Source organism: Dendrobates tinctorius, unplaced genomic scaffold (assembly GCF_039654945.1).
Source record: "Dendrobates tinctorius isolate UK_male_01 unplaced genomic scaffold, ASM3965494v1 ptg000241l, whole genome shotgun sequence".
Classification (NCBI taxonomy): Eukaryota; Metazoa; Chordata; class Amphibia; order Anura; family Dendrobatidae; genus Dendrobates; species Dendrobates tinctorius.
In genome coordinates, this window is record NW_027361908.1 from 8,886,444 (window position 1) to 8,910,478 (window position 24,035).

General features: G+C 44.6%; 1 protein-coding gene across 1 annotated transcript in view; it reads left to right on the plus strand.

The window, feature by feature from the left end:
• The window catches only part of LOC141060642 (dynein axonemal heavy chain 3-like), a 2,648,786-nt gene that overhangs the window by 1,099,408 nt on the left and 1,525,343 nt on the right, over window positions 1–24,035 (plus strand). Inside the window, exon 30 of the mRNA XM_073556958.1 lies at window positions 19,096–19,204. Coding sequence (XP_073413059.1) covers window positions 19,096–19,204 — 109 coding nt within the window. The remainder of the gene's footprint in view (window positions 1–19,095; window positions 19,205–24,035) is intronic.

Below are 24,035 nucleotides of genomic sequence, written 5' to 3' on the forward strand. Positions count from 1 at the left end.
GTCTTCTCCATTCTATCATTTCATGAAAATCAAACCACACTCAAATGTTATCCAAGTGCTGTCTGATTTTTCCACGAACTCATTGACTTATATGGCCAAGTACAATCGGAAAATTAAATGCAAATAGAGCATGCTGCAATTTTTTCTCTGGACAGACACTGTCGGAGAAAAAAGTTGGTTAAGTTCATAGCCCTTTAAAATTACTTTGTTCCAAGTGTGATCCGATGTTTTGTTAGTTTGCACTAGGACTGAAAATATGATCGTCTGCACAAGTTCTAAAGGGTTTCTATTAGAGATGGCATGAATTGAATAGCAGGAACTGGTCTATTGGCCACATCAGTGACCATCAGACAGAAGACCTATGAACTGCTTTCTACCTTCAAGCATCAACTTCACTTCTTTTGATTAGCCGGCTTGATGGGATGACACATGTCCATCTTGTTGCTACTATGAAAAACACCAGTGTAGCAAAACAATTGAGTAACCAAGAATGTGGTCAGGTAAGAAAAGGTTTTCAGGGCTGCTGAAGTGGCCACTAGACTCAGTCTTACAAAGCAATTTCCACAATCTATAGTTTATATAGTTTTTAATAATTATAGAAAATCAGTCTTTGAAGTAGGCTGTAAGATGTTCTATTTGGCTGGAATATTACACTTTGTTTTTGCTGCAGTTTATGTAGCAGATTTAGTTGAATTTTTTCTTATTTAAAAAAAACAACAAATATAAAAACTCAAGTCCCTCTATTTTTCAGTAGTGCAAATAGCAAAATCTATTTACATACTGTTAGGGTAATAATAAAGTGCAATCGCAACCCAAGGTCCTCTGTGCAGAGATGTATAACTGCTGCTAGTGAACAATGGCGGGTCCAAACAGCAAGCGATCAACTTAAACGTATTGTGTTAATTGCCACACAGTGTAAACAGGACTCAGAGTACCCAGTTCCGTTACTGTACAGAGAGGTACTGTAGAAAGTAAGCAAATTGCTAAACACTGTTAAGCGTCACAGGGAACTAACATAAGGGTAAAGCTCACTCTGCAAGTAGATTGTGCTAATCGCACACTGGTAATAAAGCAGATGCTAAGACAAGGAAGAGTACACATGGGACCCTAAGTGCATGACCCTGTCGCTTTCCCTGAGAAGTATAGCCCGAGGTTTGGTCTTGCTCTGTAACTCAACTGTGCTAACTGCACACATGAAGGAAACAGATGCTAAGCCAAGGAAAGTTACCCAATCCTAATCCTACCTGCCTACATAGGTATTCTCAGAGACTTGAGCAACACACTCAAATGTGCAGAGTGGTAGAGTATCCACTCACATAAACAGCACACACTGTAAGTGATACTAGCTCACCTGCATGCGCCGCTGGGAGCCTTTTATACATTAGGCTCCAACCCAAACACTCATACCTAGTCAGCCGAGGCATCACCCGTGGGCCAATCCAAAACTTCCACCTTACCAGAGCAGCAAACATCTGACCACCAATGACCAGACGCCACATCACGGACTTGCTCAGTCGGATGATCTCTGGGCGCAGACTCCCAAACTTAAGGTTGCACCTGCCTATCGCTGGCTACCATAGACTTGGCTGGGGAGTCAGCAGTAACCAAACGAATACCACGAGCCTGAGCAAGATGCTTGGATCGATGTCTGTGCTGAGCACCACCCTCAGGGGCTGGGTCAGAATGGGAGACCACAGCACCAGGCAATGCTTGGGATCTATCATGCACAGTGGGAAAATCCTATTGCCTAACATTAGCCCCCCGCTAACATCCCCCTCGGTGAAGATCACCACGCTCGAAAGCTGCAACAAGCTGGGGGGCACAAATGTGCTCAATAGGTTCCCAGGTCCTATCCTCTGGTCTATGACCCTTCCAGTCGACCAAGAAAATCTTTTTGTCGTGCACCACCTTGGACCCAACAATAGGGTTGACCTCAAAATTGTCCGATGTATCCGAACTCCCAGCAGGAGTCCCAGTAAACTGGGTCATAAATGTAGGTTTTAACAGAGACACATGAAAAGTGTTGGTGATGTTCAAATGCGGTGCAAGGTTGAGACAATAGACTACAGGATTCACCTGCTTGAGAACCTTGAAAGGACCTAGGTAACGAGGAGAAAATTTAGCCTGATGTTATGAGTTGACAGCCATACAAAATCAACAGGGGCAAAGACTGGAGCGGGACGACGATGTGCATTGACAGAAGCCCTCATTCTCTCCTTAGAAACTTTACTTGCATCCTGGGTGTGGTCCCAGATGTCACGAAGCTCCACTGTCCTGTCCACCACCTTGGGGTCAGAAGATGAGACGAGCATGGTCTCAGGGACTTCTGGATGCTGACATTAGTTTAGAAGAAAAGGAGTCTGTCCCGTGGAATCAGAGATGGCATTATTTAAGGTAAACTCCACCCATGGCAGTAGAGACGCCCAGTTGCCATGCCTGGTGGATGCAAAATGCTGCAAATACGTGACCAGAGTATGACTGGTCCTCTCCACCAGCCCATTAATCTCAGGATGGTACACAGAGGACAAATTGAGCTCAATACTGAGCAGGCGACAAAACTGCCCCCAGAAAAAAGATGCGAACTGAGGACCCAGAAGCTCAGTGCTCCTCTTGATGTCGAAATGACTACCCAATTTGAAAGTGTGTGCCCACGAGAGAACCTCCAGCCACAGATTAGATGGAATACAGGCCTTTCCCGGAGGTACCTGCTCAAGCAATACCGGAGCCATCGTCTGAAGGCTCTCAAAAGGGACAATAAGACATGGATCGTCCCCTTCCTTGGATGAGACTACTGAACGGGACAGGTCATCGGCATGTAAATATCTTCAGTTATAGGAAGTTTCACCCCCAGCAGTTTGCCCCCAGTAATTTGCCCCCAGCAGTTCGCCCCTGAGTACATTTCACCCCCCAGCATATTTCGCCTCCACCATTTTCCCCTGAATGTTTTGTCCCCGGATGTCTCACCTACAGCATTTTGTCCCTGGATGTGTTGCCATCTGATGTTTTGCCCCTAGCATTTTGACCCCAAATGTTTCACCCTCAGCTTTTGGGGTCAACATGCAGGGAGCAAAACATCTAGGGCTGAACATACCTGGGGGTAAAATATACAATTGCTGGGGATTCCTGTGGCTGCCTTTTCAGCAGCTCACCCAGTGTCTCTTCCGGCTGGCCTTAAAGGAGTATTATCACCCTAGAGCACAAAAAAACTGACATACTTACCTGTCGCAGCTGCATCTCCTTGGGTCTCGGAATGCAGTCTAGTGGTTCCCCGTGACGCCTTCTCCTGCTTCTGGCTGTCTTTTCATCTTGCCTGGATCACTGATCCATGAAGCATGATGAATGCTGTGGCAGTGAGGCCGAATGTCTCCTGGCCGCTCATTGAGATGACGTCACTCCTGCCCCATTCATCAGTCAATCCAGGGGGCAGGATGCCTCTCCTGCCACCAAGACACTGCTGAGCATGTGCAGTGCAGCGATGATATCAGGCAGAAGAAGAGGATGTTGGGAAGGAGAGGACTCATGGTGGCCTCCAGAACTACTCCTGAATACCATCAATATTGATCTCCTGGATCTCCCGGGGAATAACAAGTTGATCAAGGGTTTGGGGCAACCTTGGAATATTGATGTACTCTGACAGTTTCTGGGAGAGATAAATGGTAGACATGCCCATGAGGGGGCTCTGCCCCCGGAATGAGGTCTATTAGGCAATCATAGGGGAGGGGTGATGAGAAGGAAGAGTCTCTGCTGCCTTTTTGCAGAAAACATTGGCATATTGCTAGTAGTGCTTAGGTAGGGAACTTAGATCCATAGTGACCTTGGAGGATCCAATCTGAACCTGGACATTCAGGCATTGTCCCTCACATGACCTACTCTATTCCTGTATACTCCAAGTAGCCCAATCGATATGAGGGGAATGGTGGTGCAAAAAAGATATACCCAGAAATATGTTATCCATGCCCTCAGACATGACTAAGGAAGAAATTATCTCTTGATGTTTTGGAGACATCATTAGGGTAAGAGGTATCATTTGATGAGTGATTTGGTTGGGGAGAACGGACCCATTAACCACTCGGATGGTGACTGGCTTTGGGAGCATCACTAAGGGAATCATATGCTGTTGGATCAAGGTGGAAGACAGAAAATTGCCCTCAGTCCCGGAATCCATGCAAGCCTCGGTAGTGTGAGTAGTCGACCCATATGATAAGGACACCTTGAAGGTTAATTTGGAGGACACATCTGCCATGTCTAGTGAACCGCCTCCGATAGCCACTAGACACAGTCCTTTCCCCTGATGCCTGGGGCACTTATTGGTGTAATGCCCAGCCTGCCTACAAACAAAGCAGGTCGGTTGGAAAAGTACGGGATGGGAAATAGATTCCGCCCGAGAGACCTCTATTTTCTCCACCAGATTGCTCATTTGAGTCAGAGATTCCAAAGGATTGGTAAAGTTTGGAGCTAACCGAATCCTTTGTCTACACTGGCTCGCTCCAATCTTCATTCAGCGTGCCGAAGATTAATGCGGGTGGAAACAGATATTAACTCCTCCGGTGTAGTTGGGATCTACCTAATGGCCAAAGCATCCTTTACATGTTCAGCAAGGCCCCTCCAAAATATGGGAATCATATTTTAAACATTAGATATGATTAAACACTTAATCATATCTAAAACATTAGACTCAAACATGAAACCAGAAAATATACTGATGAAGGATATGAGGTGTGGCAAAGAAGACCTGATGCAACATACTCAGAAGAGAGAAAAATCAACACAGTCTTATATATGTTGGCAACAATGTTTGATATCAAGATAGTTTATACACATCCCCAATAAGTATAATGAGGCAAAATGATATATTGCAAATATAAAATCAATTCTTTATTAAATACATGTGATAAAAAATATATAAAATTCAAGACAAAGAACAAATAATGGGGAACACATGCTCAGGAAACTAAATGTAAAAGATGAAAATAATAGGCACATACAGAACCTGGTATATAGATGTGACCTGGAAATAATTCAGATGATAAATAATATATTGCACTGACCGCTATTAGGTATAGATAAAATAATGTTCATGCAAAAGCTAATACAAAAAAATCCACATGAAAAAATAAAATGCAAAGTGCAGTGGACATGGATCATAAAGTGTTACATAATATAATAATCAAAAAAGTGGCTATTGCAATATTTAGATTCAAAGGGTAACACGTGCATTTGCTGTAGCAGACATGATACAAAATAAAACCAGGCTAATAAATACTCACTAAGCAAAACGGCGCTGTCGGGGGTGGGAGCACTTCGCTCAGGAACACAGCACATACTATCTGTGAGTATTTATTAGCCTTAGTGTTTATTATTATTTGAAGGGTTTCGGAGGGATGTTATTCTGGATTATCTCAATGAGAATAACTGTTTAACTCCATATCAGTATGGATTTATGAGTAATCGCTCCTGTCAAAACAATCTAATCAGTTTTTATGAAGAGGTAAGCTAAAGACTGGACCAAAGCATTTGATATTGTGCCACACAAGAGGTTGGTACACAAAATAAGAATGCTGGGTCTGGGGGAAAATGTGTGTAAATATGTAATTAATTGGCTTAGTGATAGAAAGCAGAGGGTGGTTATAAATGGTATATACTCTAACTGGGTTGATGTGACCAGTGTGGTACGTCGGTGTTGGGACTTATTCTCTTCAACATATTTATGAACAATCTGGTAGATGGTTTACACAGTAAAATATTGATATTTGCAGATGATACAAAACTACAAGAGAAGATGGTATTCTGCTACAGATGGATCTGGATAAGTTGGAAACTTGTGCCTAGAGGTGGCAGATGCAGGTTAACAATGATAAATGTAAGGTTATACACATGGGAAGAAGGAATCAATATCACCATTACACACTGAATGGTAAACCACTGGGTAAATCTGACATGGAGAAGGACTTGGGGATCCTAGTTAATGATAAACTTACATAGAGCAGCCAGTTGCAGGCAGCGGCTGCCAAGGAAAACAGGATCATGGGGTGCATAAAAAGAGATCTGGATACACATGATAAGAGCATTTTACTGCCTCTGTATGAATCCTTGGTTAGACCGCACATGGAGTACTGTGTACCGTTTTGGGCACCGGTACTCAGGAAGGATATAATGGAACTAGAGAGAGTACAAAGGTGGGCAACAAAATTAATAAAAGGGATGGGGGAAGTAAAATGCCCAGAGAGATTAGCAAAATTAGGATATTTAGTCTAGAAAAAAGATGACTGATGGGCAATCTAATAACCATGTATAAGTATATAAGGGGACAATACAAATATCTCTCCGAGAATCTGTTTATACCAAGGAATGATGGTCACAAGGGGGGCATTCTTTGTGTCTGGAGGAGAGAAGGTTTTTCCACCAACATAGAAGAGGATTTTTTACTGTTAGGGCAGTGAGAATTTGGAATTCCTTGCCTGAGTAGGTGGTGATGGCGAACTCAGTCGAGAGGTTCAAGAGAGGCCTGGATGTTTTCCTGGAGCATAACAATATTGTATCTTACAGTTATTAGGTTCTTAAGAAGGACTTAGATCTGGGAATTTATTCTGACAGAATATAGGCTGAACTGGATGGACAAATGTCTTTTTTTGGCCTTGCTATCTATGTTATCTGGCCACTCCAACTCGGAAGCTAAGGAATTGAATGGCCAACTGACTGACCGTGGAAGAGCCCTGGGTTAACGCCAAGAGTTGGAGTGCAACGTCATGGGTAACCTGACATCCAAGAAAGACCTGTTTCAGAGTACCCAGAAAGTGAAAGGAACTCTGGACCACCTGGTCATTACGCTGCCATATTGGCATAGCCTACTCTAACTCCCTGTCCATCAGCAGAGACACCACAAATCCCACCCTGGCTCGCTCAGATAGGAAACATGAGGCCGGTAGCTCCAGCTGAATCGAGCACTGGTTCATGAATTCCCTGCAAGCCTTGCTGTCCCTTATCAGGGAACTTATCAGGCAGCGGGAATGAGGAAAAGACGGAACAGGATTTGCAGCAGAAACCCTAGTGGCGGGTTTGCTGGCTGCCTGTGCCGCTACTGCGGATAGATCCACAGCTGAAGTCGCCCGCTCAAGCATGGACATCCTGCCCTCCAGCTGCTGAATGTACAGCTGGAGACGTTGCTCGCCCGCCATTACTAGCCAAACCCTGGTGCTAGTATACTCTTAGGCTTGGCAAGTTGCACTAAGTAAAAATAAAGTGTGATCGCAACCCGGGGTCCTCTGTGCAGAGATGTATAACTGCTGCTAGTAAACAATGGTGGGTCCAAACAGCATGCGATCAATTGAAACGTAAAACGTATTGTGCTAATTGCCACACAGTGTAAACAGGATTCAGAGTACCCAGCTACGTTACTGCACAGAGAGGTACTGTAGAGAAAAAGCAAAGTGCTAAACCCATTAAGCAACACAGAGAAATAACACATGGGTAAATCTCGCTCTGCAAGTAGATTGTGCTAACCGCACACACGAAGGAAACAGATTCATTTCTAAGCAAGGTAAGTTACCCAGTTTTACCTCTACCTGCCTACGTAGGCACTCTCAGAGACTAGAGCGACACACTCAAACATGCAGACAGAGTGGTAGAGTATCCACTTGCATAAACCACACATAAGTGATACTAGCGTGCCTACGTGTGCCACTGTGAACCTTTTATACATTAGGCTCCACCTCAAACACTCACGCCCAGTTGGTTGAGGCATAAGCCACAGGCCAAACCGGAACTGACACCTCGCCAGAGCAGCAAATGGCCAACCACTAATGAGCAGATGTCACATCACGGATATGCTCAGTCGGATGATCTCTGGACTTAGACTCTCAAGCTTCAGGCTGCACCTGCTTATTGCTGGTTACCATAGACTTGGCTAGGGACCCAGCAGTAACCAAACGAATGCCACGAGCCTGAGCAAGGCACTGGGACCAACATCTGTGCTGAGAAGCACTTGTAGCGGCCGGGCCAGAATGGGAGACCACAGCACCAGGCAATGCTTAGGATCTATCCCATGCAGCGGGAGAATCCTGATGCCTAACACATACACATATATATAAATATATATCAATATTTATTCCATATGGTGTATTTAGAGGGAGCTAGAAGATCCTTAAGAATGATTTCAGGGAACTAGGAGAGAAGTTGAAGGCCAGGACGCCAAGGTGGTGTTTTCAGAAATACTGCCAGTGCCACAAGCATCACTAGATATTCAGTGGGAGCTTAGGGAGATAAATAAGTGGCCTAGAAACTGGAGCAGGAAAGAAGGGTTTGGGTTCATGGAAAACTGGGCCAATTTCTCTGTCGGCTACAGGCTCTACAGTAGAGTCGGGCTGCACCTCAATGAGGAGGGTGCAGCTGTGCTTAGGAAGAAATGGTAAGACGGATGGAGGAGCTTTTAAACTAGGATCTTGGGGGAAGGAGGGTAGTTGTGCTAATACGGGGAGATAGAGTAGACAGAGAGAGGGAGGCAGTAGGGGTAAATGAGGATGTAGGGGGCTGGGATATGCAAAGTAAACATGAAGCTGAGCAGGAGTAACAAATGTGCTAATAATATTAAATGTCTGCTGGCAAATGCAAGAAGTCTAGCAAACAAAATGAATGAACTGGAGACTTTTATGATGGTCACAGAATACGATGTGGTGGGCATTATGGAAACCTGGCTTGACAAGAGCCATGACTGGGTAATAAACGTTGACAGTTACACTACATTTAGAAAGGACAGGAAAGATTAAAAGGGTGAAAGGATGTGCATCTTTGTAAAATCCACAATAAAACCCTTGCTCAATGAAGACATTAGGGGGAGTTAAAGCAATGTAGAGTCACTATGTAGCAGGTGATTCCTTGACATTCTGGTTGTTCTTGTAAATTGGTTTTGAATTGTGATTGGATGGTATCCCTGATTCAAAAAGGTCTTTCCGAGGTGACCAAAAAGTTCATGATGTGCATTGTGTAGTGACTAGTGTTGAGCGATACCTTCCGATATCGGGAAATATTGGATCGGATTGGATCGGACCGATACCCCAAAAATATCGGATATCGCCGATTCCGATATCGGAAACCAATGCAAGTCAATGGGACACAAATATCGGAAAGAAAAAAAAACCCTAACTTTCCTTGTTAGTTAATTCTACATGAAGGAAAACAACTAAGAATAATGTAGAATGTATTGGGGGAGGTGGAGGAGACATTAAAGGCATAGAGGCTTAGTCCAATCAAATGGAATAGCAGGAATTAATTTTTTTTTAAGACGTTCGGAGTTACAAAGATATTGACTACGTTAAACGGGTTGTCCGGGCTTTTCACATAATCTCAGTGCATATCTGGGCTGCAGAATGCTGACAATAAGTAATTTACCTTCTATGGCTAGTCTGCATGGTTTCCAAGATATCATCTCTTGCTTCTAAGATAAACGTCCGGGGGGGGGTGTTCTGGCACTGAAATGAGAACTGGTCATTTCCTCCTCCCTCACTAGTTTCACTTTCCATAGATCACTGTTCAGCGTGTGTCTGGGGGAGGAGCAGCTGGGTGGTCTGCTCGCAGCCAATCACAGCCATGCCATTAGTTAACATGCCTAACATGCATAACAGGATGTGCCCACACTTCTTAGGATTCCTCATTGGCTGAATAAAATGGCTCATTGCATTATGGGAACTTCCGATTCCGGTATTCGATATTCTAAAAGTATCGGAACTCAGTATCGGAACTCCGATACAGCGAATATCGGCCGATACCTGATATTGCAGTATCGGAATGCTCAACACTAGTAGTGATCTCGAAAGCCTGTTCACAGCAGGAAGTCCCTGCCTAGTATTAACTGATGCAGTAGTGAAAATAAGAGTACTGGATGGTGGACAGTGGTGCTCACTGCCCATCTTCCGATCATGAGGGCTTCTTTCTGCCATTGTAGCTGTTGTCTGTTTACTAGTGGTAAGGATAAATTACCAAGCTTCAGATCTCAATGCATTTCACATGTCCATGATGTCATAGCAGGGCCGGCTCCAGGTTAATGATGGCCCCGGGCGAAAGAGTCTCAGTGGGCCCCCCCTTTAACACATACCACGATTCATGATGCACAGATACAGCAGAGAAATATAGGTATAGTACAATGCCAGATTTCACTTCTTATATGAGTAATAGCTATTGAAAATTCTACAATACCATACAGCAGCGTGGCTTTATATAAGTCACCCCCTTATATGCCAATTTTTGCGACCTACTCAAGAGGCATGAGATCATTAGCAACCGACTAAAATACAAAGGGGTCTTATGGAAGATTCAGTCTGTCGGATCCATCCTCTCATTCTCTGGCAGGGGTGGTGTACTGAGATTTACGGTTGGCTTAGGCTGGTTTCACATTTGCGTTTTTTTGCGCTGGAAAAAAACGCATACGTGCGCATGCGTTTTTTTCCCTATATTTAACATGGGTGCGCATACCTGCGCGCTGGTAAGCGCATGTATGCGATTTTCATGCGCTGCGTTTTTTTGGGGTGTGCGTTGGTATTTTCCAGACGCAGCATGTTGCATTTTTTGGCCCTTGAAAAAATCGCATGCGCCCGTATGCGCACGTTTTGCGCTAAAAATGGCCATTATAGCCTATGGATGCGCATACGTGCGCACTGGCATGCGCAGGTATGCGTTTTTTTAGCGCTGCGTTTTTTTAGTGGTGTCCACTTGTTGTCCTAGTTATAATCTTCTAAAGTAAAAAAAAAAAAGTCTATATAAAGGAGGTGCCTGCCAAAACTCTGCCACTACTACACTGACAGATTGAAGAGCAGACAGTCAACCAAGAACCCATTATATCAGCGAAGAATGTGAGTATATTACATTATATGCCTGTCCTTTTAAATTATGTATGTACTAATGATTTTTATTATTTTTACATGCAGTATGTCTTCAGAATCAGAGTATTCCCCATCGCGGCAGGAATTGGCGCAAGCAGACGGTGAGGTGATTATTTTCGTGCATCTGGTAAGTATATCTGCTGCTTCTCCAAATCTCTTACGTTTTTTTCAACTTTTTTAAGACATTGTCATCATCATCTTCTGCGGACGGGACTAGTGAGGGCGAAGAGCAGGAGCAGCGAAGCCAAGTCCCGGTGGTGATACGGAATGTAAGTATCAAATGATTTGTAATGTTCTTTATTTTTTATCTTCTATTTTTACTCTTTTTTATGTTTCTTTTTTTGTAACTTTTTATTCAATTTAAATTTGATTATTCTAATGAATGTGTTTTGTCTAGGTTCCACAACGGGATGAAGACGTCTACCTGGATAATGAGCAGCTCATCAGCCTGGTCCAGGAGTGTTCGCCGTTGTGGGACAGCCATGACCGGCTGCACAAGGACATTGTGGTGACCCGGCGGCTATGGAATGAGGTGGCCGCAGCGTTGATGGATGGCTGGGACAGCGCCACAGCATCCTCCAAAAAGGTGTTTAGTGAGTATTTCCCTGCTCTGTATTGTGCCTCAGTGACTGTTGTCCTTGACGGCACTGTTGGGTTTTGTACTAGGCGTATTCTAGCAGGAAACCCAACAGTGTCATCGGGGTCTACAGTGACTGCTTTGAGTATTGTATTGCTACATTGTGCCGCAGTGACTGTTGTCCTTGACGGCACTGTTGGGTTTCGTGCTAGGCGTATTCTAGCAGGAAACCCAACAGTGTCATCAGGGTCTACAGTGACTGCTTTGAGTATTGTATTGCTACATTGTGCCGCAGTGACTGTTGTCCTTGACGGCACTGTTGGGTTTCGTGCTAGGTGTATTCTAGCAGGAAACCCAACAGTGTCATCGGGGTCTACAGTGACTGCTTTGAGTATTGTATTGCTACATTGTGCCGCAGTGACTGTTGTCCTTGACGGCACTGTTGGGTTTCGTGCTAGGTGTATTCTAGCAGGAAACCCAACAGTGTCATCGGGGTCTACAGTGACTGCTTTGAGTATTGTATTGCTACATTGTGCCGCAGTGACTGTTGTCCTTGACGGCACTGTTGGGTTTCGTGCTAGGCGTATTCTAGCAGGAAACCCAAGAGTGTCATCGGGGTCTACAGTGACTGCTTTGAGTATTGTATTGCTACATTGTGCCGCAGTGACTGTTGTCCTTGACGGCACTGTTGGGTTTCGTGCTAGGTGTATTCTAGCAGGAAACCCAACAGTGTCATCGGGGTCTACAGTGACTGCTTTGAGTATTGTATTGCTACATTGTGCCGCAGTGACTGTTGTCCTTGACGGCACTGTTTTTTTTTTATCAACAGTGGACAAAGTCCGAACACGTTGGCGTTCGATCAAGGACCGCTTCAACAGTGATGTTCGTGCTGAGGGCCAGGTTCGCAGTGGATCTGCGTCAAGGACCAGAACTAGATACCGTCACTATAACGCGTTGCAGTTCCTAAGACCGGTCCTTGCCACGAGATCGTAAGTATTATAAATTTTGGGTTTTTATTTTTATTAATCTGTGTTTTTCTAATCCACAGCTGATGCTTCTTGTAAAGGCATGGTAGTAATGATTTTCCTTTCTTCAACAGCACCTGGAGCAGCACCCTGCAACCTGGCCCTGGAGCGGTCCTTCCTCGGACGTCCTCTGACCCGTCCCAGCCATCCGACAGCCAGGAAGCACCTTGCAGGTCAACCACACACACAGCTGGTGACCAGGAAGCTGGGCCATCAGGTGTTCCCCTGTCCCAGGTCTCTGCCACTGGTTATGCGTGCACTACCCGCCAGCGGCAGAGGGCCTTGGACAGGAATGTCTTGCCTGAGTTTATGCATTTGAGCGAGACATTTAATTCCAGCCTCAAGTCACTGTCCGACAGAGTTGAAAGCGGTTTTGCACTCATGGAACGTGGTTTTAACCACTTTGAACACCGCTTCAATTCTGTAGAACAGCGCCTTGACCGTCTGGAGGCCGACCTCAACAGACCAGCACACCATTTTTTTAGTAAGATTGAAAAGAGCATGGCGGAACACCTTAGTCCTGATCAACAGCTGAATGTGCTGCAGGCCTGCAACAATGCTTTCTTGCAGGCTATGCAGCATAATCGGTACGGTCAGCAGTCAGTGGTGTCCTTTCCACCTGTGCCACCATTGACTCGCTTCACCTCACTACCGACTTGTGCTGCATACCACTGCACGGACACCTCTATTCAAAGCCAGGACACCCACCGTTACACCACCACAAGTCTGAGTGCAGCTGGTCACTTCACCGACACCACCATGGCAAGCGCTGCTCCTGTCTGGAGCACCACCGCCACTCCCATGCATGCGTGGAGCTCAGCCACCACTAGGCAAACATGGAACAGCCCTGCCGCTACAACAACGTGTAGTAGCCCTGCCACCACCACTCTGCAAACCTGGACCATCACTGCCGCCACCAGTCCTCCTGCAAGGACGAGCACTGACAACGAAGAGCAGCAGCAGCAGCCACCTCAGCAGCAGCTCCAGCCACCTCAGCAGCAGCCACCTCAGCAGCAGCAGCAGCCACCTCAGCAGCAGCAGCCACCTCAGCAGCAGCAGCAACCACCTCAGCAGCAGCAACCACCTCAGCAGCAGCAGCCACCTCAGCAGCAGCCGCCACCTCAGCAGCAGCCGCCACCTCAGCAGCAGCAGCCGCCACCTCAGCAGTAGCAGCAGCCACACCTGCAGACGGGGGACCTACACTCAATATTTGCCGCTAGTTCAAGGCGAAATCTATCAAGGCGGGCATTGGGCCAAAGTCGGTCCAGGCACACAAGCCTACGGCGACATGCCATTACAACTAATGTACCTGAACAGATTTCCTCTCCTCCAAGTGTTCCTAGTTTAATTCCCTTAACTGGACTACCTTCCCCCACAAGTTTTGTTGCCCCTTCCCCTCAAACACCGTCTTCAACAGCAAGTGTTGCATATTCCCTGCACACCCCCAAATTGAAACCATCTGCCCCCAAACGCCAGAAAAAATAATTTTTTGGTTTATTTTTGTGATAAAAAATAAATTTACATTTGTGGTTCACCATTACTAAGTTTCATTAATGTTGTTTGCGCCGCTCACACACACTGATGGGTAAATACATGTTAAAAACCAACCCAAGGCCTAGTATAGTCATATGTGAAATAACACGGACTAGTATAGTCATACCAAGGCCTAGTGTAATAACTCGAGTTTTACCAACTTGGATCTGGTTTCATGAAAAACAAACTGTTGAAACTTGTCTTAAAAATAAGTTTCTTTCTAGTTTCACCAGTTTGTTTTTTGTGAAACAAGATGCTAGTTGTTAAAAATCGAGTTATTACAGTAGGCCTTGGTATGACTATACTAGGCCGTGGTATTTCACATATGACTATACTAGTAGGCCCAAGGCCTACTATACTCATATTTGAAATACCACGGCCTAGTATAGTCATTCCAAGGCCTAGTGTAATAACTCTAGTTTTACCAACTAGAATCTGGTTTCATGAAAAACAAACTGTTGAAACTTGTCTTAAAAATAAGTTTCTTTCTAGTTTCACCAGTTTGTTTTTTGTGAAACAAGATGCTAGTTGTTAAAAATCGAGTTATTACAGTAGGCCTTGGTATGACTATACTAGGCCGTGGTATTTCACATATTACTATACTACTAGCCCCAAGGCCTACTATACTCATATTTGAAATACCACGGCCTAGTATAGTCATTCCAAGGCCTAGTGTAATAACTCTAGTTTTACCAACTAGAATCTGGTTTCATGAAAAACAAACTGTTGAAACTTGTCTTAAAAATAAGTTTCTTTCTAGTTTCACCAGTTTGTTTTTTGTGAAACAAGATGCTAGTTGTTAAAAATCGAGTTATTACAGTAGGCCTTGGTATGACTATACTAGGCCGTGGTATTTCACATATGACTATACTACTAGCCCCAAGGCCTACTATACTCATATTTGAAATACCACGGCCTAGTGTAGTCATTACAAGGCCTAGTGTAATAACTATTTTTTACCAACTAGAATCTGGTTTCATGAAAAGCAAACTGTTGGTTTCAAGTTTCACCCGTTTGTTTTTCGTGAAACAAGATCCTAGTTGGCAAAAATTGAGTATGCCTTGTTATGACTATACTAGGCCGTGGTATTTCACATATGACTATACTAGTAGGCCCAAGGCATACTATACTCATATTTGAAATACCACGGCCTAGTATAGTCATTCCAAGGCCTAGTGTAATAACTTGTAAGTTGGAATGGAGCAGATTACATTCATCCACTCAATGCTGACTTGTATTCCCCATGGACTTTCATTGGGGTTGGGTTTTGAGGGTTGTGTTTTGAGAAAATCACATACTTTGTTTTCAACTAGTTGCACAATTTTCTCTTGAAAAAAAATGGTTTCCTGATTCATGGCCTGCAGCTTTGCTCGTTCCAATATATTTCACGCAGACTAGCAATGCTGCATTTTAACTCATATGTGTATTTACCTGCCCAGGTGTGTGAACATCAAAAAATTCAGTTATACATGGGAAGTTTTTTATTAAATTGGAGTTTCAAAAATATAGTGCACTCAGTAATGGTATCAAATAAGGTTTTTTATTACCATAAACAAACAAAAACATTACACCATTTCATCTTGCCAGTGCACCCGTCCTACATCAGAAATAAAGTAGGCCGCAAATTGGTCCCTCATTTGGCCAACTTCAACGGATGACCTGAGAGTGTGCTGAGTGAATTCAGGCAATGGGTTAGGAGCATCATCGTCCAGTTCAAAGGTCGGGTGCTCTTTAGCCATCACAAAGTTATGTAGAACCACACAGGCCTTCACCACCTCATCGACTGTTTCAAGTTTAAGATTAATGGCCGTGCCCAGAATTCGCCATCTGGAAACAAGAATCCCAAAAGCACACTCGACAGTTCTTCTGGCCCTGGTCAGCCTGTAATTAAATATTTTTTTGGTGTGGTCCAAGTCCCGGCTGGAGTAGGGTTTCAGTAAGTTTCCGCACATTTGAAAAGCCTCATCGCCAACCATTACAAAGGGCAGTGGCGGAGCTTCGGTGTGAGGAAGAGGCCGTGGCATAGGGAAATTAAATTGGTTGCCATACAACCTCTGGCCCATGTCTGAGTTTTTAAAAGCCTGTGAGTCATTACCACGGCCAAATGCTCCAATGTCCACTGCTACAAACATACATCCGGCATCCGCAATCGCAATGAGTACTATTGAAAAGTACTTTTTGTAATTATAGTACTCAGATCCCGTTCTTTGGGGTTTGATGATCCGTATGTGTTTACCATCAACAGCTCCCAAACAGTTGGGAAAATTGCATACTGTCCAGAATTTGTCAGCAATTTCCATCCACTTTTCAGCGGTGGGCAGGGGCATAAATTCTGGGCAAAGAACAATCCAGAGAGCCCGGCAGGTGTCAGCAACAATTCCAGACAAGGTAGAGATTCCAATACGGTACTGGAAGTGTAGTGAAGATAGGGTTTCTCCAGTCGCCAGGAATCTGTGAACAGACAAAGAAGTAAAATTAATATTTATGTATATTATTTTAAAAAACTATAAAATAAAATATTAGTACATTCACGAAAACTAATTACCCACGGTTTTGAATACTAAATTTAAAAAAAAACCATCAGACCGCACCCCTTGGTTTTTAAAACATACCGTAATGTCACCAGTAGCCGTTCCTCAGGAGGAATCGCACGACGGAGCTGTGTGTCCTGTCTCCGGATGGATTGTTGGACACGAGCAAGCAAATCCATGAAACTTTCGTGGGACATCCTGATATAATCTGTAAATTTCTCCGGGTTTGCCTGTAGCTCGCTGTAGAGGGTGTGGTATGCCCCACGGCTCTCCCGGAGTTCAACAATCGGATGTATCCACATACGCCGCCGTCTTCGCTGCCTCTCTCTCTTCCTTTGTTCATGGCAAGCAACTGCATACGCCTGAGCCATCGCGATGTCCAAATCCAAGTTGAAGTGAAAACTCTTCCAGCGCAGATCCATGGTCACGAGAAGAATCAAGCAAATGTGAAGAATACTGTAGACAGGGTCTATATATTAACATACCACACCCACAATGAAGTCCCATTGGTCTTGTGTGTTGTTGAATGGTTGTTTTTTCATTTTTGTGGGGTTTTTCCAAAATCTGTAAAAAAACGCAAACGCACAAAAAACGCATACAAACGCGCAAAAACGCTGCATTTTTTTCCTGCATGCGCATAAAAATGCTTGAAAAAAACGCAGCGTTTGTATGCATTTGTATGCGTTTTTTTAATGCGTTTTTTTGCGGGAAAAACGCGCTGCAAAAAAAAGCAAGTGTGAAACTAGCCTTAAAGGGGTATTCCATTAGAAGAAGTGGTCACCTACCCATTGGAGAGATCGGTGGGGGTCCCTCTACTGAGAGCTATACTGATCACTAGAAAAGATCATCAATTCAATAAAGCTGCCATATCTCGGACTCCCATTGATTACCAAGTTAGCATATACCGCTTTAAGTGCATCACCACAACTTAGAAACTTCCCCCCAACTGAGCCGCGATCAGAAAAAATCCTGATGAGTCAGAGGAACATAAGAGAACAGAATGCGCGTCGCCGACGTTTCCTGTTTAATCACCAAGAAGAATCTTAACTATAATAAAGAAAACGTGTGAAGAGGTGATAGCGGGGAAAAGACCCCGACTAGAGGGGGACGAGACCAGGGAGAGGAGCACAGGGAGCTTATAGGGAACTGTGAGGCGAGGAGGAAGATGATGCAGCAGCAGAGATGGGGTTATGTTATGCTGCACAACAGAAAGGGAGCTGAGGCTTTCACCGAGCTGCTGAGACGTCATGGGCAAACTCAGCTCTGCTGCATCTATGTGGTGTAGTGAGGCTGTAGTTTATATCCATGATGAAGCTTCTACTGGTGCTAACCTTACAGATCCGTAAATGGCCCGGAGCGAGGAGCTTCAGTGAGCGCCGGGAGATGTGTCCGGTGCTGCGGTCACGGTGCCACTGCCTGCTGCTGGAGCAGGAGCCGTCTTGGAACGAGGAGCCTCAGCGAGCGCCAGGAGTCAGGACTCAGTCAGGGGATGTGTCGGTGTCCAGATGCCGGTCCCTCCGTTTCCAGAGAGAAATGCGCGGCGGCGCTTCACAAAGCTTCTGGCTGCTTCCTCCGCCCGCCTCGTCCTGTCTCTACCTCGTCACTTCCTACCTGCGGCACATGTGAGAGGAGACAGGTGAGGGGAGCTCTCCACCAATCAGAGGAAGACACACCTGTACTCTGATTGGCTGACGGCAGCCTGATTCATTGATATGCGCAGCAGCACAGCGTCCAATAGAAGTGCGTCTCCTGTCGCCGTCATGGTGCCACTGAATCTGTGAGTGGGCCCTTCCGTCTCGCCAGGGCCCTGGCACTTGCCCGGGTACACCGGGTGCTGACGCTGGGCCTGTGTCATAATGTAAAATGCAGAGTATGATAAAGACAGTTTGCAGAAAATAAGTTTGCAGTCATTAGACTTTAGCATAATTTAGCGAATTTGAATCTTGTCTTCTTCACTCATCTCTGCTGTACATTTCACGAAGTGTTGTAGTTGTTAGGAAATGTAAACTATGAATATGCATTTTTTTCATTTTTTTGTTTTTTTATGATAGGATCTTTTTGGCTAAGTCTCACACTATAAAAATACACATTTCAAACAAAATAATTTGTGACCTATGATTAAAATGATGGATAATTAGATGAATTTTAAATATTTTTTAAATTGAATAATAATCCCATCGAAACAATGTTTAAAATAATACTACTCATTTCCTCCCCAAATTCTACTAAACAAATTAGCAATAAAAATACATTTTCTATAATGGTACCTTAATATTTAACATTATTCAGTGTTCATTGGTCTCACTAGTAATGACCTCTATATTCCAACAAAAAAACCTTTAGTTTTGTACATTACTCTCCGGCCTTAATGTTATGGAAAAAGCTCATTGGGGAATAAAACAGATTAAAATTTTCCACGAACAGATATTAAACTCTAAAGTTTATTTATTTTTATGTTCTTTATGGCTTTAAAGTTTTACTTAACCTGCTGTTTCAGTTAAGTAAGATTTTAATCTGTGCTATTAAAAAATCAGTTAAATCTTATCCTTGTGTCTCAGAACATTAATGGGAGCTCTGCAGCTAAATCTTGGAGGGGCACCAGAGGGACCAGCTGGAACAGGAAAAACTGAGACCTGTAAGGACTTGGCTAGAGCAGTGGCAAAACAGGTAAGATATTACTTTTCAACCTGGGTATCCATAGCTATACTATGCCTTCCCATCAGGCATGTCTAAGAGTGTACTCTTGCTTCAGTCTATTTTTCCCCTAAATGATTCTCATTCCATTTTTGTTCATTCCTTCACCTTTCTCACTCTCCTTCCTATTTTTTCCCTATTATTTATTTATTCATGTTAAACAAACTTTTGTCTGTTGAAGCAAAAAAAATACTAATTAATTTTTATATACTTTTGCTTTAATAAGCTTAATAATCGTATTTTAAAATTTGTATTTTTATAAAAATTATAATTTAAAAAAGGCAGTCACATAGATTTGCAAATTCACATATATTGACTAGAGATGAGTGAACCTTTCAAGGTTCGGTTTGGTTCAGCTCGGCGAATGAATCGATGTTTGCAGAACAGTTCAACAAACCAATCCGACCCCCAATGAAATCAATGAGAGCCAAAACCAAACGCATAGCCAACACTTTCAGAGGGACCAAAAAGCGGCCAAAACAGCTCAAATTAGGGGCAGATACCAGGAAAAGTGGCATCAACTAGCCCAGAGTACAAATAGTAAAATCATTATTATTTCTTATTATAGTACCTTTTTTTTCCCATGGCGCTCTACATGTGAAAAGGGGTATACATAGCAAACAATCAGTACAATAATCTTGAACAAAAACAAGTCACTGACTGGTACAGGAGGAGAGAGGACCCTGCCTGCTAGGGCTCACAATCTACAAGGAATGGGTGAGGATATAGTAGGTGATAGTAGAGCTGGTAGTGCAGCGGTATGGTGGAGCGAGGGACATGGGCAGCACGGTGGCTCAGTGGTTAGCGCTGCAGCCTTGCAGCGCTGGAGTCCTGGGTTCGTATCCCACCAAGGACAACATCTGCAAGGAGTTTGTATGTTCTCCCCGTGTTTGCGTGGGTTTCCTCCGGGCACTCCGGTTTCCTCCCACACTCCAAAGACATACTGATAGGGAATTTAGATTGTGAGCCCCATCGGGGACAGTGATGGTAATGTGTGCAAACTGTAAAGTGCTGCGGAATATGTTAGCGCTATATAAAAATAAAGATTATTAAGATTATTATTACTGCAGTTTGTACACTACCCCGGGGTACACTGCCCGGTCCCTCTCCTCCCTGTCCACCTGATGGTAAGCTTTTATGAGTAATTGACTTCTTTATTGGGACACTTTGTTCTACTTTGAGTTCCCGGTGGAATACTTATAGCTACATGTTAGTGCTTTTATACTTCCCCATTAGTTGTCTTGGAGCTTTACAATATCCCTTTTGAGTCACTGGACATATATGGTTACATATGGGATTTATGATTGGAGATACATGTTTATATATGGGATTTTTCCTTAGGTGGTCTCCATCCTGTGGGAGGGGGTGATCTCTTTGGGTATTTTTGTCTCTGCATTTGATTGGCACCTTATTCTTATAACGTTATATATTTTGTTCTATTGCATACTGATTAATAAAATTGACTGATGATTTATTAATTACATAATCATTTGCTCCTTGTTCTCCATTGTTTTGTTATACTATTGGAGTAGATGCAGCCTGTCTGGGGGGGAGTGGCTTGCACTATCTACCATCCCCTTGGCATTCAAATATCCATTTGGGATTTTTGATGCTAGAAAAAGGTGAATGTAGGCCTAAAATGCCACAATTTTACCGCAAAATAGTCTATAGAACCAAAGTAAGATACAGAAAAAAAGGTGAATGGAGCCCTCAAATGCCACAATTTTTACCTCACTGTTAAATATGTGGCCTGTATTTTTTTTTATTTTTTTACCCCAAAATAGTCTAAAGAACAAGGGTAAGACAAAGCCAAAAAAGAGAATATAGGCCTGAAATGCCACAATTTGTAGCCCACAAATAGATCAGGCATCTGACGGAGATACCACACTGTTCAATATGTGGCCTGTATTTTTTATTTTTTACCCTAAAATAGTGTATAGAACTAGGGTAATAGACAGCAAATACAGTAGAATGGAGGCCTGAAGTGCAAAAATTTGCAGCCCACATATAGATGAGGCATCTGATGGAGATAGTCCACTTTCAAATATCTGCCTTGTATTTTTTTTTTTTGGCCAGAAAAATTGTGCTAATAAGTAGGCTATGACACAACAAAAAAAATTCTATGGAGGCCTGAAATGACAAAATTTTGAGCGCAATGATATGCGATCCATGTGGCGGACAAAACCCAGTGTAAAATATCTGCCCTGCAGCTAAATATTTTTTTGGCAGGAAAATGGTGTAAAAAAATATATGAGACACTCCAAAAAAAAATCTACAGTACCACAAAAAATGGCAAATTTTTCTGCGCACTCAGATGTGTGCCTGGGACGGTCAAACCTGTTTAAAATTGCTGGATTTTCAGGCTGTACTATGAAAAGGATCTGGCTGTAGTCCGTAGTGTCAACAAGCAAATGGAGAAAAAAAGGGGCCTTGGATTGCTTTGGAATAAAATAATCAGGATTAAGATGCAAAAATAATTTTTCCTTACCACTGATACCTGGGGCTAGATAAATACGGTCAATATATGTAATAGGCAGCAGCAGACAGTAATGGAATGGACCCACTTGATGTATGCAATAATATCTATATACCCACATACAGTGCCTGCATGCCTTGCACTATGTGTATAGCCTCATACACTCCCACAATCTATATTCCCCATAGTTAGTCCTTAGAACGACTGTTGGTTTAGCTGGTGTGATGTCCGTCTGCGGATCTGGGCTGCAGTAGGGACAGCACCCCGAGAAACCCCGAGACCCATAACTCCTGTACAGGGATCTGGAATTGTAGCAAGGCCCAGGGGGTGGTTGTCTAGAAGCAGTGTGCCAGAGCAGGATGGTCACCAATAGGGAAGAAGGCAGGGAACCAAAAACGTAGTCAGAAACCAGGCGAGCAGCGGAGGTACAGAAACGGCAGGCAGTGGCAGAGTCGAGAGTCCAGGCCAAGGTCACAAAACGGGAGGGCGGTAAAGGTACAAAAATGGCAGGCAGTAGCAGAGTCGAATATCCAGGCCAAGGTCACAAACCGGGAGAATAGCAGAGGTACAAAATCATCAGGCAGTAGAGGGGTCAGAAATCCAGGCTGAGGTCAGAGTCAAACAATAGCAAATCACACAGTAGCACATAGGGGAACCAAGAATATATCCGGCGGCTTGCAAGACCAGTCCCAAGGTATTTGAGAGATCAAGTCATCCCTCACAGGCTCCCAGACTGATGATGTCATCAGGACCGCCCCCAGGACCAGGCCAGATGGCAATGCACCAACCCATCCATGACCGACAAAGGAGCGGAGCCTGCGTCCATCCTGCGCGTGCGCTGTCGCCTCCATCACTCGGGGGGCGAACCACAGCGCCTCCCAGTGGCTGAGGCAGGAACAGCAGGCCCCGAGTCTGACGGCGATGAGACAGTCCGGTGCCTCCTAGTGGCCGAGGCCGGGACAGCAGGCCCAAGTCTGATGGCGACGTGACAGTCTGGCGCTTCCTAGTGGCCAAGGCCGGGACAGCAGGCCCCGAGTCTGATGGCGACTTGACAGTCCGGCGCCTCCTAGTGGCCGAGGCCAGGACAGCAGGCCCCGAGTCTGATGCGACGTGACAGTCCGGCGCCTCCTAGTGACCGAGACCGGGACAGCAGGCCCCGAGTCTGACGGCGATGTGACAGTACCGCCTCTCTAAGAGGGGCCTCCGGACCCTCAAAACCCAGTTTGTCAGGATGAACGAGATGAAATCTCCTAATTAATGCTTTGGCATGGATGTTCCCCGCGGGAACCCAGGACCTTTCCTCTGGGCCATAGAACTTCCAGTGTACAAGATACTGTACGGAGCCTCTCACAAGGCGAGAGTCAAGGATACCCTGGACATCATACTCCAAGGTCCCTCCGACCGAAACAGGAGGAGGAGGGGACTGGACAGGGTGAATTGGAGAGCGATACAGCTTGAGGAGAGACTTGTGGAACACGTTGGTCAACTTAAATGACTGAGGAAGTTTTAAACGGAAGGCTACCGGGTTAATCACCTCTATAATTTCGTATGGGCCAATATATCTGGGACCCAGTTTGGCAGATGGCACATTAAGCTTGATATTTTTGGTAGAGAGCCAAACCTTGTCTCCAACTCCCAGGTGCGGCCCCTTAGATCGCCGTCTCTTCGCAGCCGAAGCTTGTCTAACCTGGGCCCCTTTCAAGTTTGAGTTTACCTCAGACCAAATAGTTTTTAAGCAATGTATATTTTTCTCTACCCCATGGAGCTCCGACATCCTGGCTGAGAATGAACCAAAGGGCGGATGCAGTCCATGGTTGCAGAAAAAGGGGGTAGTCTTAATGGAGTCCTGGTATCGATTATTTAAGGCAAACTCAGCTAGTGGCAGATGTTCCACCCAATCGGACTGATGCTCTAACACATAACAGCGGAGGTAATGCTCCAGTGCCTGGTTGGTACGCTCAGTTTGATCATTGGTTTCGGGGTGGTAGGCGGAGGAGAAGGACAACTCAATACCAATGCGTTTGCAGAACGCCCTCCAGAATTTTGAGACGAACTGGGTACCTCTGTCAGACACAATATTCACTGGAGCACCGGAAGACGCACAACATGCACAATGAACAGTTTACTCAAGGTTTCGGAGTTAGGTAACCTAGACAGGGGGACAAAATGACACTGTTTGCTGAACCTGTCCACCACCACCCTGATACACGTTTTCCCATCTGAGGGCGGCAGGTCCGTAATGAAATCCATGGAGATGTGGGTCCATGGACTCTCAGGGGTGGGCAAGGACTGGAGCCAGCCGGCAGGGCGATTATGGGGGGACTTGGC